Raw genomic sequence first — 14677 nt, 5'->3', positions numbered from 1 at the left:
ACCTCTGCCTGCCGGATTCAAGCGATTTTCCCGGCTCAGCCTCCCGAGCTGCCGGGATTACAGGCGCATGCCACGACGCCCAGCTAATTTTTGTATTTTTAGTAGAGACAGGGTTTTGCCATGTTGGCCAGGCTGGTTTGGAACTCCTGGCCTCAAGTGATCCACCTGGCTCGGCCTCCCAAAGTGCTGAGATTACAGGCATGAGCCACTTTGCCTGGGCAACGTGGCCCTATTTAAGAGTAATTAAGCAGTGCTCTGTAATGCAGAGTGTCTCTTGTAGCGGTTTTAAAGAATATAATCAGCTGTTTTCTTTGTAATTTTCTTAAATAAACTCAGATCAGCTCTTGTTAGGAGACAAGGGGATGTTTGAGGCTCTGAAAGCTTCTTGGGTTAGAGAATTCTAGTGCCTCTTCTGGCCAGGGAACTCATTTCTAGTTTTCCTTCTTCCCTCCTTTCATTAAAGGTTGAGTGAGGACTGTCGCACTTTTATAGGGAAGTTGCACTGAGCATTTTCTGCCTGTCAGGCTCTGTTTTCAGTATATTATTGTAATTAATTCTCACAGAAGCCCTTGGTGAACACATGGTAGTTATTCTTATTTGCAGATGAAGAAATGGCCAAGGAGAGCCTGAAAAATGTGCCCAGGTCACACAGCCTTTCTCTTGTTTTTGTTTTTTTCCTTTTTTAAAAAAATGTTTTTTCTTTTATATCCTTGCCAGCAGGAAGTCATACACAGCATTTCCATATGTTGAGTTCCTGCTGTTCAGATGTTGGATATGTGGGCTGTCACTGAGTTCATGGCTGTTCTCTATCAGTCCTTTTTTTTGGGAGATGGAGTCTTGCTCCGTCACCTAGGCTGGAGTGCAATGGTGTGATCTCACTGCAACCTCTGCCTCCTGGGTTCAAGCGATTCTCTCACCTCAACCTCCCATATAGCTGGGATTACAGGCATGCGCCACCATGCCTGGCTAATTTTTGTACTTTCTTTTTCTCTCTTTTTTTTTTTTTTTTTTTTTTTTTTTGAGACAGAGTCTCACTCTGTCACCCAGGCTAGAGTGCAGTGGCACGATCTTGGCTCGCTGCACGCTCCGCCTCCTGGGTTCACGCCATTCTCCTGCCTCAGCCTCCCGAGTAGCTGGGACTACAGGCGCCCGCCACCACGCCTGGCTGATTTTTTGTATTTTTAGTAGAGATGGGGTTTCACTGTGTTAGCCAGGATGGTCTCTATCTCCTGACCTCACGATCCACCCGCCTCGGCCTCCCAAAGTGTTGGGATTACAGGTGTGAGCCACTGCACCTGGCCAATTTTTGTACTTTCAATAGAGATGGGGTTTCACCATGTTGTCCAGGCTGGTCTTGAACTCCTGACCTCAAGTGATCCACCTGCCTCAGCTTCCTAAAGTGCTGGGATTACAGGTGTGAGCCACTGTGCCTGGCCTTATTACTTATTAGTCCTTTTTAATAAAACGTCTTCCACCTGAAATCAGATCTCAGCTCTGCCACTGACTGTGTGACCCTGGACGTCATCTAACCTCTTGACCCTTAGTGTCCTAGTCTGTAAGGTGACAACAGGTGAAGCCTCCTCACATGTGTTGTGGGGAGTCCCTGATCTTGTGTACGTGATGCATTTGGCACAGGGCCAGGGTTCAGGGGTGTGACTGTTCTAGCAGTGGAGCGTACGGGCCAACAGGAAGAAGTACTTGCTTGTAAGCACTTGGTTGGCCGAGCTTCTGTGAGCTCACTGTGTCATTTCTCTGCTGGTATATTTTCTAGGCTCCCCAGAATTCCTCCCTGCCCAAGAGACCCCCACCACGTTCCCAGAAGAGGCACCCACAGCGTCCCCAGCAGTGGCACAGAGCAACGGCAGTGAGGAAGAGGCCAGAGAGGCTGGGTCCCCTGCACATGAGTTCAAGTATCAGAAGTCCCTTCCTCCCCGATTCCAGCGCCAGCAGCAGCAACAACAGCAGGTAAACAGATGAGATGGTAAAAGCCTGTGATAAACAGGCCTGAGTGCCGAGCAGATGTTTTCTCTCCTCGTCCCCACGCCCACCTCCAACTTAGAAAAAGGCCAGAATACCTCTTATGTGCCCCCAAGACCAGTGGGGACGTCAGGAGTTGTACCTCAAAACTTGTGACCTTGGTAGATCAGCCCCTGGCCATTATTTATTTCTCTGAGTGGTGGAGGTCCCTGGGAATGAATACAGCCCTTGTGGTTTATTGACCTTGTTTTCTAATATTGTTAAGAAACCTATTTAGTGCTGTATGCAGTGAGCTCCATTTTTCTAGTGTGCAGTCTGGTTGTTTTATTTCAGAGCAGCGCACCTTGGACGTTCCTTAGAGGACAGTGTGTCCCGCCCTGGGGTCCTCCCAAGGTATAAGGGAGGCCTGTGAGCTGTTTGAAGAGCTGCCCGAGAGAGGCACGTCACCTTTGGGTTACGGATGTAGGTTTGCAGGTTTCAAGTTGGACAGCTCCCTTCCTGATGTTGCTGCTGAACTAGTTGTGCATGGCCCTGGACGGGTCAGTTATGCCCCTCTCACCCATATTTCTTCATGTGTAAACCAGGAAGAATGAATACCTGCCTTTCAGCATGGCACAGCGTTTCATGCCATAACGTCTATAAACTGTTTTATTGGTGTCACCATTATTGGCTTTTTATAAAGTTTAAAAAAACTTTCAGTTTTTTATAAATTTTAAAAGGGACCTACTTTTTGTCCTAAAGATTGTGTGGATAACGGTTGTAATTCCACCTATCTCTCCTGGTCCTGATAGTCTTGAAGCACTCGTCAGCAATTGTGCCTACTAGAGTACTAATAAGTAAGGGAACACAGTAGTCAGTACTAAGGAATAGTGCATTTTGGTGGGAAACTGAGATGATACATAGACATTACTTAGTGCACACCAAACAGCAAGGTGTGCAGTAAATTATTACTAATATTAACTGAAAATATTTCAAAATGTGTGTGCCGTGGAGAAACAAACCAAGGACTTAAGGCTTTTCCCAGTATCTCACTTAATTACCTTTAAACTTCTCAGCCTCTTCTCTCCTCTGGGCCCCTGGGAGCATTCCAGGGACTGCCTTTAATGTGATTTTAGAGCATGGGAGTGTAGGCAAGCACTGCACAGTTACTCATGTTCTTGGGGTATAGAATTACTGATGGGGGAGAGCTCTGGAATTACTCGTGCCAAACCTAGCAGTGACAGTTGCTCTAGGTAACTCCTTGGGGTGTGGAGGAAGTGATGGGTAAGTCCTTCCTTAAGAATAGAAGGAATTGCCAAGCACGGTGGCTCACGCCTGTAATCCCAGCACTTTGGGAGGTGGACAGATCACCTGAGGTCACGAGTTTGAGACCAGCCTGACCAACATGGTGAAACCCCATCTCTACTAAAAATATAAAAATTAGCCAGGCGTGGTGCTGCACACCTGTAATCCCAGCTACTCAGGAGGCTGAGGCAGGAGAATCGCTTCAACCTAGGAGGTGGAGGTTGCAGTGAGCCGAGATTGCACCACTGCACTCCAGCCTGGGTGACAGAGCAAGACTCCATCTCAAAAAAAAATAATAATAATAATAGAAGGAAGTCTGAACGCACCAGGGCAGCCTGTCTGGTCATATTCCCTGGAGACCTAGGGTGTAGACAGGAGGTGGAGCTGGGAGATGGAGGCCCACGGCCTTCTCTGTGGACTGGGAGAATGAATGACTCAAGTCTCTTGATGGATGAGCTATATTTATTGAGTGCTCTTAATAGGCACTGAGGGTGCCAACAGAACCGTGCAGGAAATCAGCTCAGGATGTGCTGTAGACTGCCAGGCGGGTTGGCCACCTTTTTGTTTGCGGCCCGGAATGGAAGGGTGTGTGCTGGAGGCCGCTTGGGCGTCCTCAGAGTGTGATGCAGCAGTGAGTCCTACCTCAAGGCCAATTCAGGGTTCCTTTAGGAATTGGCACCCGAGGTCACTGATGGGGTAGAGCAGGGTCTGAAATGAACCCGCTTGAGTCAGGCAAGGGCCTTGATTTGGAATAGTTCACTGATACTTTGTTTACCCATTTGTGCAAATGTTCCATATCCCGAGTGTGGTACTGTGGGCAAGGGTGCACAGGGAGTCTCTTAGGGTTCAGTGAGGGTTACCAGCAGTAAAATCCATCAGCTGCTGCGAGTGCAACAAAGGAGCACTGGCCATTCTGTGGGAGCAGAGAACTGGAGAACTGGTCTCGTCTGGGGGTTATGACAGGCTTTCTAGAGGAGGACGTGTTTAAGCTGGAAACCTGCGTTTAGGGATGGAGGGAAGAGGCGCTTACCTAGGGGTCCTACTGTGTTCCCGTGGCCTGAAGTGGGTGGCAGGGATATATGGAGCAGAAAGTAGAGGGCCAGTCGTGCGAGGCAAAGCTAGAGAGGCAGACTGGGCAAAGTCACACGGGACCCAACCCTCACCTTAACCCCGTAGGTCACGAGTGGCCTCGTAGGATTTAGGTCGTCGGGTGGAGAGTGGTGGAGAACCACTGAAGCCTCTTTTGAGCTAGAGGTTGACCTATTGGGCATGGGGTGTCTGTGTGAAAAGATCACCCTAGTCAAGGATGGAAAATGGATTGAAGAGGCCAGGAGGGAGCAGGGAAGGGATGCTGGTATATTAACCTCAGGTGGTTGCTGCAGACAAGGAGAGAAGTGGCCAACGTCCAGACATTCTGTGGGAGGCTGCTGGTGGGTTCCAGGAGTGTCTGTCTGATCTAGGTGAAAACCTAGCATATCTCGTGTAGCGCAGGCACAGATGAGCCTCCACTGTGATAATGGCATGGCTGTCCACCAGCCTTGGACAGGGACCTGAGCTTGCAAGCTGTAACACACTGGGGGCTTCCCCTTGAGCAGTTGCCCATCCCTCCCCTCCTTGGTCTTCTGTTCTAGGTGGGCTTTCTTTGCTGCCTGCTGGAAAGCTGGAAGGGCGTATGTTGGGTGGTATCTCTGTTCCCGGCCGCACCAGCCTGACCAAGTCTCTCTCTCTGCGGGCAGGAGCAGCTGTACAAGATGCAGCACTGGCAGCCGGTGTACCCCCCGCCGTCCCACCCCCAGCGCACCTTTTACCCACACCACCCCCAGATGTTGGGCTTCGATCCCAGGTGGATGATGATGCCTTCCTACATGGACCCACGCATCACACCCACTCGGACCCCGGTGGACTTCTACCCCTCCGCCCTGCATCCCTCAGGTAAGCACTGTGGTCTAATGGTCCATACTTGTATCACCCAGGATAGCGTGGTGGTCAAGGGTGTCATCTCGAGTTAAGCAGATACACCTGGATTTTGGTCTGGCTCTTTGTCAAGTACGCGACTGGTCTGAGTTTCAAAGTACTCACTTGCAAAATGTAGGTACAATAATAGTTCTGTCATAAAGATTTGTTGGGAAAGTCATGAAGATCGTGTATCATAAATTGCTTTAATTAATTTTAGATTTCTGCTGTGTCATTTTGTCCTTCTTCTCATTCTTAATGTTCTTTGTGCTGTCTCTTTTTTCCTTGATTAGTCTTTCCCAAGGTTTGTCTAGTGCCTTTTTAAAATCAATATTTGGGCTTCTCCATTCCTCTGTCTTATTTGGGTTTTATTTTAATAATGTCTGCTTTTTCTTTTCTTATTTCCTTTAAAATATTATCATATGCTTAGTTTATTAATTTCTGGCTTTTAAGATTCTCTTTGCGGTACTACTTTCTAATGTAGTTGCTCTGTGATCAGATAATATGGTCTGTGTGATACAGGGGTCAGCAAACTTCTACTAATGACCAGATAGTAAGTCTTTTAGGCCTTGATCAACTAGTCAGTTTTGGTGTTGTAGGACAAAAACGGCCATAAACAATAGTAACTGAGTGAACATGGTTGTTTTTCCATAAAACGTTACTTGTAAAAACTGGCAGCAGGCTGAGTTTTGTTTAATGGCTGTAGTTTGCTGACCAACTCCTGACTTAGGTTGCTTGACATTTGTTGGGTTTTCTCTGTAGCCTCTTCCATGGCAATTCTTTTTTAACATTCTACATTTGCCTGAAAAGACTGTATTCTCTGGTTGGAGATAGTCTATTAAGTTGAGCATGCTAATTGTGTTGGCAAATGTCTTCATCATTGCAAGTTTTTATCCCTTTGACCAGTTACTAAAAGGTGTTTTAAAATGTCCCACTATGATTATGGATTTGTCAAATCTTCTTTGGGAGCCTGTCAGTTTTTGCTTTGTCGCTCTGGAGGCATACAGGTTTAGAATTTCTGTATCCTGTTCCTTTTATCCTTATGTAGTATCCTTGTTGTCATTAATAGTGCTTTCTATCTTTATTGCCTACTTTGATAGCAATATAATAATTCTAGTTTTCTGTTGATAAGTATTTGAAGTCTTTTGTTCCAATTTTTACTGTTAGCCTCTTTGAGCCCTTATTTTTTGGGAGTGTATCTTTGTATCTACAAGATGTGTATAGCTTTACCACTCTGAAAGTCTATGACTTTTAATTGCAAAAGTTGGTCCTTTTAGATTTATTGGGATGATGATGATTATTATTATTTGAGACAGAGTCTTGCTCTGTCGTGCAGGTTGGAGTGCAGTGGTGCAATTTCAACTCACTGCAACCTCTGCCTCCCGGGTTCAAGCGATTCTCCTGCCTCAGCCTCCCAAGTAGCTGGGATTACAGGCGCCCACCACCACGCCCAGCTAATTTTTTTTTTTTTTTTTTTTTGAGACAGAGTCTTGCTCTGTCACCCAGGGTGGAGTGCAGTGGCGCCATCTCTGCTCACTGCAACCTCCACCTCCCGGGTTCAAGCATTTCTCCTGCCTCAGCCTCCTGAGTAGCTGAGATTACAGGCACCTGCCACCATGCCTGGCTGATTTTTTTTGTATTTTTAGTAGAGACGGGGTTTCATTATGTTGGTCAAGCTGGTCTTGAACTCCTGACCTCAAGTGGTCTACCTGCCTTGGCCTCCCAAAGTGCTGGGGTTACAGGCATGAGCCACCCTGCCCAGCCTTATTGGGATTATTATATTTAGATATTCCAACTATGATATTTCATGCATTCCATTCTTATTCTTCTCTTTCTATGCCTTTTCTTCTAATTCCTGCCTTTTCTTGGTCCTATTCTTGTTTTTCTTTTGCTTCTACATTTCATTTCTATATGTTAGTGGTTACATGAAAATTCTAACATGCACCTTCGACTTAGCAAAGCATTTGGGGAGGTAGAAATCTGAAGTCTTTGTCCTTTAAACCCCCATGAAAGTAAGCATGAGAGTCTGAATTCCTAGGAGGGGGACAGTTGTTTCCCTGCCCTGGTCCAGGCCAGACAGACCCGCCAGTCTGTTCCCAGTAGTAAAGCGCATGTGTCTATCTAATGTGCCTTTTGAGGATGTGGCCCTTTTGGGTCTTTGTTTTAAACAGTGTCTCAGTTGTATCTCCCTGCCCTATATAGAAAGGCTTCATCCCCTGTCCTGTGAGTGTTAAGGACCAATCCTATATCTGACAAATGTGCTTTTCTTGCCCCCTTCCTTGGACTTCACAGGTCTTTGAACCAGGCAGGGTGCATGCTTGTGTGCCTTCAGAGGTCCTCAGGTCAGGAAAGATTAAGAGCCCTATGATGTGTAGGTGGGTGGGGTGCTGTATCCACATGACAGTCAGGGTAACTGTTAACTTCTTTGGGCCTTTGGTTGACCCTGAGATTGGAGCAGGGCTTTCTAAATGAGATGATGTAGATCAGTCTTTGCCTTCTTCAGGACTGATGAAGCCCATGATGCCCCAAGAATCCCTCAATGGGACAGGCTGTCGCTCTGAGGATCAGAACTGTGTGCCCCCACTCCAAGAAAGAAAAGTGACCCCCATCGACTCACCCCCTGTGTGGAGCCCAGAGGGCTACGTGGCACTGCAGAGCAAGGGCTACCCGCTCCCGCACCCGAAGTCGAGTGACACCTTGGCTATGGACATGCGTGTCAGGTGAGATGAAGCCTGGTCCTGCTGCCTTGCCACTGAAGGAAGACTCCAGGTCCTAATTGAGAGGGCCCTGGGATGAGCTACCATCCCAGGAGACACTGCCCACGGGAGACGTGCTCCTTTGAAGGGACTCCTGGTTCCTCTGGGAAAGGAGGAGGATTGCTTGAATGCTTTGTCCAAGAGGCTCTTTTCAGATGGTGAGACTTAAGGTGAAGGAGAAGTCCTGGGGTCATCAAATCCTGGGCACAGGGCAGGCGGGTGGGGGCTTCGCAAAGCAGGTGGAGTCCAGAGCATGGGTCTTGGCTCATTTCTGTGGAAGTAAACAGAGTTAGCCCTGCCACCCCCATAGCCCCAGACTCTTCACCACCTCCCAGGCTCCAGCTTGCTCTTGCTCTTTGACCCGGAGGATTGCCCGGCTCCTCTGTCTCCAGGGGGCACGCCGCGCCCAGCCTGCGGCCACGACACTCTTCACTCTCATGGACTCCAGGGGCTACCGACCAATTCATGGCCTGGCATTTCTGAGACGTGTTTAAAGATAGAGCAAATGTTGGTGCTTGTGTTTTTTTTTTGTTGTTTTTTGTTTTGTTTTTCTAGCTTTCTTTTTAAAAAGTTTTTTTTTTTCTTTTTTTCTTTTTAAAACTAAGCTCTGTGTTCAGCATGGAAACCAGGAACCAGGCTCCAATCACATTGACTGATTTTTCTGGTTCCTTTTCAGGAATGAAAGCTCTTTCTCTGCCTCACTCGGAAGGGCAGGGGGCGTAAATGCCCAGCGCGATCTCTTTGAGGAGAGAGGGGAGGAGTACTTGAGTGCTTTTGACAAGAAGGCCCAAGCAGACTTTGACAGCTGTATCTCTTCTCAGAGAATAGGCCAGGAGCTTTTGTTTCCACCCCAAGAAAATGTTCAGGATGCAGGTGCTCCTGGGGGTCACACCCAAAACCTCAGGTGTTCCCCATTGGAGCCTGACTTTGTCCCAGATGAGAAAAAGCCAGAGTGTGGCAGTTGGGATGTTAGCCACCAGCCAGAGACCGCTGACACAGCCCATGGTGTTGAGCGGGAGACACCCCGGGAGGGGACGGCCTTTAACATCTCCTCCTGGGACAAGAATGGGAGCCCCAACAAACAGCCGTCCTCGGAGCCTGAATGGACTCCCGAGCCCCGGAGCTCCAGCAGCCAGCACCCGGAGCAGACGGGCAGGACCCGGAGGTCGGGACCCATCAAGAAACCAGTCCTGAAAGCCCTCAAGGTGGAAGACAAGGAGAAGGAGCTCGAGAAGATTAAGCAAGAGCTAGGGGAGGAGAGCACCCGGCTGGCCAAGGAGAAGGAGCAGAGCCCCACGGCAGAAAAGGACGAGGACGAAGAGAACGATGCCTCTCTGGCCAACTCCTCCGCCACCACTTTGGAGGACAAAGGCCCTGGCCATGCCACTTTTGGCCACGAGGCCGCCAAATTTGAAGAGGAGGAGAAACCTGACAAGGCCTGGGAAACCAGACCCCCACGAGAGTCCGGCGATGTTCCCCCCACGAAGAGAAATAACTGGATCTTTATTGATGAGGAGCAAGCCTTTGGGGTCAGAGGGCAGGCCCGGGGCCGGGGCCGTGGTTTCAGAGAGTTCACTTTTCGTGGTCGGCCTGCTGGCGGAAACGGGAGCAGCCTCTGCGGTGGGGGGGTCCTAGGGGCCCGCAGCATCTACTGCAGCAGCCAGCGCAGCGGCCGTGGCCGGGGCCTGCGAGAGTTTGCGCGGCCAGAGGACTGCCCCAGAGCCAAGCCCCGACGGAGAGTTGCCAGTGAGACCCATAGCGAGGGCTCAGAGTATGAAGAACTTCCCAAGCGCCGCCGGCAGAGGGGCTCCGAGAACGGGAACGAAGGCTCACTCCTGGAGAGGGAGGAGGGCACCTTGAAGAAGGGCGACTGCAGAGATTCTTGGCGGTCCAACAAGGTGTGCTCCGAGGACCATAGCGGTCTAGATGCCAAGAGCCGAGGCCCTCGGGCCTTTGGGCGAGCCCTCCCTCCCCGGCTGAGCAATTGCGGGTATGGACGGAGAACCTTCGTCTCCAAAGAGTCACCCCACTGGCAGAGCAAAAGTCCAGGCAGCTCTTGGCAGGAATATGGCCCTTCCGACACATGCGGATCCCGGCGATCTACAGACAGAGACTATGTCCCGGATTCCTACAGACACCCTGACGCATTTGGTGGCCGGGGCTTCGAGGACAGCCGCGCGGAGGACAAGAGATCCTTCTTCCAAGATGAACACGTGGCAGATTCTGAAAATGCAGAGAACCGGCCCTTCAGGAGAAGGCGCCCTCCACGCCAAGATAAGCCCCCTCGCTTCCGGCGCCTCCGGCAAGAGCGGGAGTCCCTGGGCCTTTGGGGACCCGAGGAGGAGCCCCACCTGCTGGCAGGTCAGTGGCCAGGCAGGCCCAAACTGTGTTCTGGGGACAAGAGTGGCACTGTGGGCCGTAGGTCCCCTGAGCTCTCCTACCAGAACTCCTCCGATCACGCCAATGAGGAGTGGGAGACGGCCTCTGAAAGCAGCGACTTCAGCGAGCGGCGGGAGCGGCAGGAAGGCCCCGGGTCCGAGCCCGACTCCCAGGTGGATGGTGGCCTGTCGGGGGCTAGTTTGGGTGAGAAGAAGGAGCTGGCCAAGAGGAGCTTCTCCAGTCAGAGACCCCTGGTTGACAGACAGAGCCGAAAGCTGGAGCCGGGAGGGTTTGGGGAGAAGCCCGTTAGGCCAGGTGGTGGTGACACCTCCCTTCGCTATGACAGCCAACAGACTGGGACGCCTTTGAAAGTCAAAAGGTAAAACCAGACACCATTTGGGCCCTTTTTGTTGTTGTGTTCTGTTCTCAGCAGCACTGAGTTCACGCATGCATGCCGCCGTGTGTCGGGGCTGGGGGCCTGCCCCCAGGCCGTCTGTGCGCGTCTCCATTGCCTGCCTGCTGCATTGCCTGTCTGCTTCTCGTGGTGGTGTTATTGTGGCTAGAGCCCCCACCCCCACCTCCACCCCATTAGTGCTCTTGAGGCCACTGTCCAGCACCTGGCCTCAGAGTCCAGGCGTGTGTCCCTGGAGCCCTGCTGAGGGGCCGCTGCAGTGAGGAGCGTTGCCTGTGCACAGTGGCAGGTGCCGGTCAGTCCACCAGAGTCCTCTGCTCCGGAGTTGCTGCCAGGCGGCGTCCTAGGGGGCATCGCTGGCCTTGTGGCTGCATGGAAGTGGCTCTTCCTAGGTGGTTCTGCTTCTCCACTGTGAGGAGACGTGGCCCCACAGTGGGGTTGCCACCTCAGCATGGCAGGAGCCCAGCAAACGCAGAGGGGAGCAGGCTACACATGGTCTGGCGAGCACCTCTTCCACAGCCAGAGGCATTCGGGTGATGACCTCTGCTCAGGGACCAGGAGAGGGTCCCCTGCACAGTCTGGGTTGACTGACTGCACTTGGCTTGTGCCTCGGACAGGGAGGTGCAGGGGCTGCTGAGGCCTTCCCTGTCCTCAGCATACTGAGGAAGATGGCTTCACACCTCCACTCTCCTTAGAATTCAAGGCAGAGAAACTCCCAGAGAAGGAGCCACAGGGAACAGTGACTCTTTCAGGTGGCATCTAATCCAGCTTTCCAGGCGCCAGAGGCCGACCCTTGGCTTCACCTCAGTTTTCTGCCCCAAGGGCCCTCCGGCAGGGCAATCCTGGAGAGGAGCAGAAATGCTGGCATCTCCATTCTGAGCATATTCCTCTTGTCTCTCTCCCCATCTCCACTCTCTGAACATAGCATGTGGGAGAGCCCTGGGGAGCCACTTTCCCCAGGAGCAGGCAGAGCTGGTGGGGGCAGCCTTACACGTGTGTTTGCACACAGACATGGATGCACTGTGGCCAGCCTGCCGCTCCTCCCCACCCGAGGAGTCAGCTAGAGGAAGCGGGCCTAGATCAGGGTGCCGGGCTTGTGTGCAGGCTGTGTGCACCTGCGGTGTTTTCCCTCCTTCCCCAGCTCTGGTTAACAAGATCCTCTTTCCCTTACAGATCCCCAGACGAGGCCTTGCCTGGAGGTCTTAGTGGCTGCAGCAGTGGGAGTGGCCACTCCCCCTATGCCCTGGAGCGGGCAGCCCATGCCAATGCTGACCTTCCCGAAGCCTCCAGTAAAAAGGCAGAGAAGGAGGCCAAGTTGGCTGCTCCGAGGGCAGGTGAACAGGGAGAGGCCATGAAACAGTTTGACCTGAACTATGGAAGTAAGTCATCCTCACATCTTCAGGGGAAAGAACTCAGGCAGAACCAGGGGCCATGCAGTCCTCGGGCCTCCCGAGTTTGCCCTTGCACTGAGTACCTTAGCTTTTGGAACAGCTTAGCCAGGCCCTGGGCTGGGTTCTGGGGCTATAGAGGTGAGCAGAGTAGGTAGGATTCCCACCGAGTGTTGCTCGCAGCCCATTGAATCCCCGTGACACCCTGCGGCTTCCGCGCTTTAAAGAGAGGAAGCCTGGGGCCCAGAGACGTTTGGTGGTGTGTCCGATGTCACACAGCTGTAGGAGCAGAGCTGGGGTTTAAGCCCTTTGCGTGTTCTCTCAGTTGTGCCCTTGGGCCTCTTTGGTTTGGGATAACAATGTGTTAGGTCAGAGGCGGCCTGAGAAAGGTGCGGAAGTCCTGTCCAGGTTTCTGTCGAGCATGACGCTAGATCTCAGCCGCCTGTTGAATTGGGTTGTTCTTGCCTCCTGGTGAATGGAAAGACTGTTCCTTCTTGTGAAATCTTGGTTCAGGTGCCATCATCGAAAATTGCGGGTCCAGCCCCGGGGAGGAGAGTGAGGTGGGTTCTATGGTGGGCGAAGGCTTCATCGAAGTCCTGACCAAGAAGCAGCGCCGCCTGCTGGAGGAAGAGAGAAGAAAGAAGGAGCAGGCCGTGCAGGTGAGGGGCGGAGGGTGGGGGGGCATGGGGCTAGAGGGCAGGCTGGCAGATGCCCAGGAAACCCAGAGCCAGAGGGTAAGGGAGTTCTCGGTCAAGCTCAAGGTGGCAGAGAGGAAGAAAGGAGTATTTAGCAAGTACACCTTGTCTCCCTGTTCTTGCTGTTACCAAGGCCCTTCTATCAATGTAGGAATAGGTGGTGGCATCACTGTTATGCAGTGGAAGAAACTGAGTCTTGAAGAGGGTGACTTGTCTAGGGTGATAACAGTGGAAACTTGTCCAAGCCAAGATGCAGACCTCCATCAGCTCCCGGCTTCTCGTCCCTCCCCACTCCTCATTCCTGAGTGGAATGAGATTTGTCTCCCTCAAATCAAGTGGATCGTGAACCCTATACTAAAATGGAGTCAGGGCTGGACCTGCACACAGATCACAGTCCATTGGCCTTTCAGGTCTTTCCTGGGGGGTGCTTTGCTTGGCATCGCGGTTCTGCTTGAGGTTTTGGGAGACGAGCGTTCCACACATCTCTGGAGCATTTTCAGGTGGTGTGATTTTGGTACCTGGGATACTTATCCTGGGGAGAATTTGTCAGTCTCTGTGCCTTTGGCTAGACTACAGCATCCTTTCTTCCCCTCAGGTGCCTGTCAAAGGTCGAGGCCTTTCCTCCCGTATTCCTCCTCGATTTGCGAAAAAGCAGAACAACTTATGTCTGGAGCAAGGCGACGTGACCGTGCCTGGCAGCAGCCTGGGCACTGAGATCTGGGAGAGCAGCAGCCAGGGTGAGAGTTGGGGGCGTGACCCCAGCTGTGGCACCCAAGGTCACATCACAGACTGGGTTTGCTTCTGGGGAGGATCCTGCTTTTGAGCTACGAATATAGATGGAGTAGTACCTGTTTGCTGTGTTCCGCTGCTGAGCTAGTGCTGAATGCCGTCTGAGCGATTTGCTGCTGCAGCCCCCAAACAGATACACAATTTTCCTTGCCTAAAATTTGGTAGAAGAGCAGAGCATTCATTATGTCCAGCCATCTGGAAAAGGATGGCCCCTTGAGCTGAGATCACACAGTAGCGGGAATGGCCTTCTTTGTCAGTCGTCGTTTTCTCCCACTAACGTATGGAAGAGAAGCAAGTGACTGACAGACCAGCCACAAGAGTTCAGGAGCTCTCTTCTGTGCTGTACACCCTTTTCTTTTTTTTTTTGAGATGGAGTCTTGCTTTGTCTCCCAGGCTGGAGTGCAGTGGCGCGATCTCTGCTCACTGCAAGCTCCGCCTCCCGGGTTCACGCCATTCTCCGGCCTCAGCCTCCCGAGTAGCTGGGACTACAGGCGCCTGCCACCACGCCCGGCTAATTTTTTATATTTTTAGTAGAGACGGGGTTTCACTGCGTTAGCCAGGATGGTCTCGATCTCCTGACCTTGTGATCTGCCCGCCTCGGCCTCCCAAAGTGCTGGGATTACAGGCGTGAGCCACCGTGCCCGGCCTGTGCATCCTTTTCTTAACATGGGGAAGGCTCTGGAAACTCCTCCCTGAATGCTCTTCTGGAAAGGCAAACAGAGACCAGAAGAGGGTATACATTACTTCTTAGAAAATTCGTTGCCCTGAAAACGTTTTTTTTTTGTTTTTGTGTTTTTAATTCTATATCAAATGTAATTTTTCTGGGAATTTTTCCTTATAAAATAGAAAACTATTTTCATAGAATAGGTTCTTCTTGGGGCTTGCGTGAGGCAGGGCACTGCACTGTTAGCCCAGAGGGTGCACAGATGAATAAAACAAGGACATCTGACGTTTCACAGCTCAGGCCCATGAGGGGAGCTCGGAGAGGTCACCTAGTGCCAGCTCATTTTTCTGCAAAGCAACTGAGGCTTCTAGAGGGAAGGG

General features: G+C 51.5%; 1 protein-coding gene across 33 annotated transcripts in view; it reads left to right on the top strand.

Moving 5' to 3' along the window:
• Nucleotides 1-14677, top strand: part of PRRC2B (proline rich coiled-coil 2B) — a 133612-nt gene that overhangs the window by 98873 nt on the left and 20062 nt on the right. For 31 of the 33 annotated variants that reach the window (XM_063635711.1, XM_063635707.1, XM_055270626.2 and 28 more), the window contains 7 exons: nt 1772-1965; nt 4998-5193; nt 7718-7934; nt 8647-10728; nt 11935-12140; nt 12663-12808; nt 13440-13581. In XM_063635711.1, the coding sequence (XP_063491781.1) occupies nt 1772-1965; nt 4998-5193; nt 7718-7934; nt 8647-10728; nt 11935-12140; nt 12663-12808; nt 13440-13581 (3183 nt within the window). The remainder of the gene's footprint in view (nt 1-1771; nt 1966-4997; nt 5194-7717; nt 7935-8646; nt 10729-11934; nt 12141-12662; nt 12809-13439; nt 13582-14677) is intronic. The other 2 variants (XM_063635723.1, XM_063635722.1) reach the window with 1 other exon arrangement.

Source organism: Symphalangus syndactylus, chromosome 3 (assembly GCF_028878055.3).
Source record: "Symphalangus syndactylus isolate Jambi chromosome 3, NHGRI_mSymSyn1-v2.1_pri, whole genome shotgun sequence".
NCBI lineage: Eukaryota > Metazoa > Chordata > Mammalia > Primates > Hylobatidae > Symphalangus > Symphalangus syndactylus.
The sequence above is the reverse complement of the archived record's forward strand: the minus strand, read 5'-3'. Positions and strand labels throughout refer to the sequence as shown.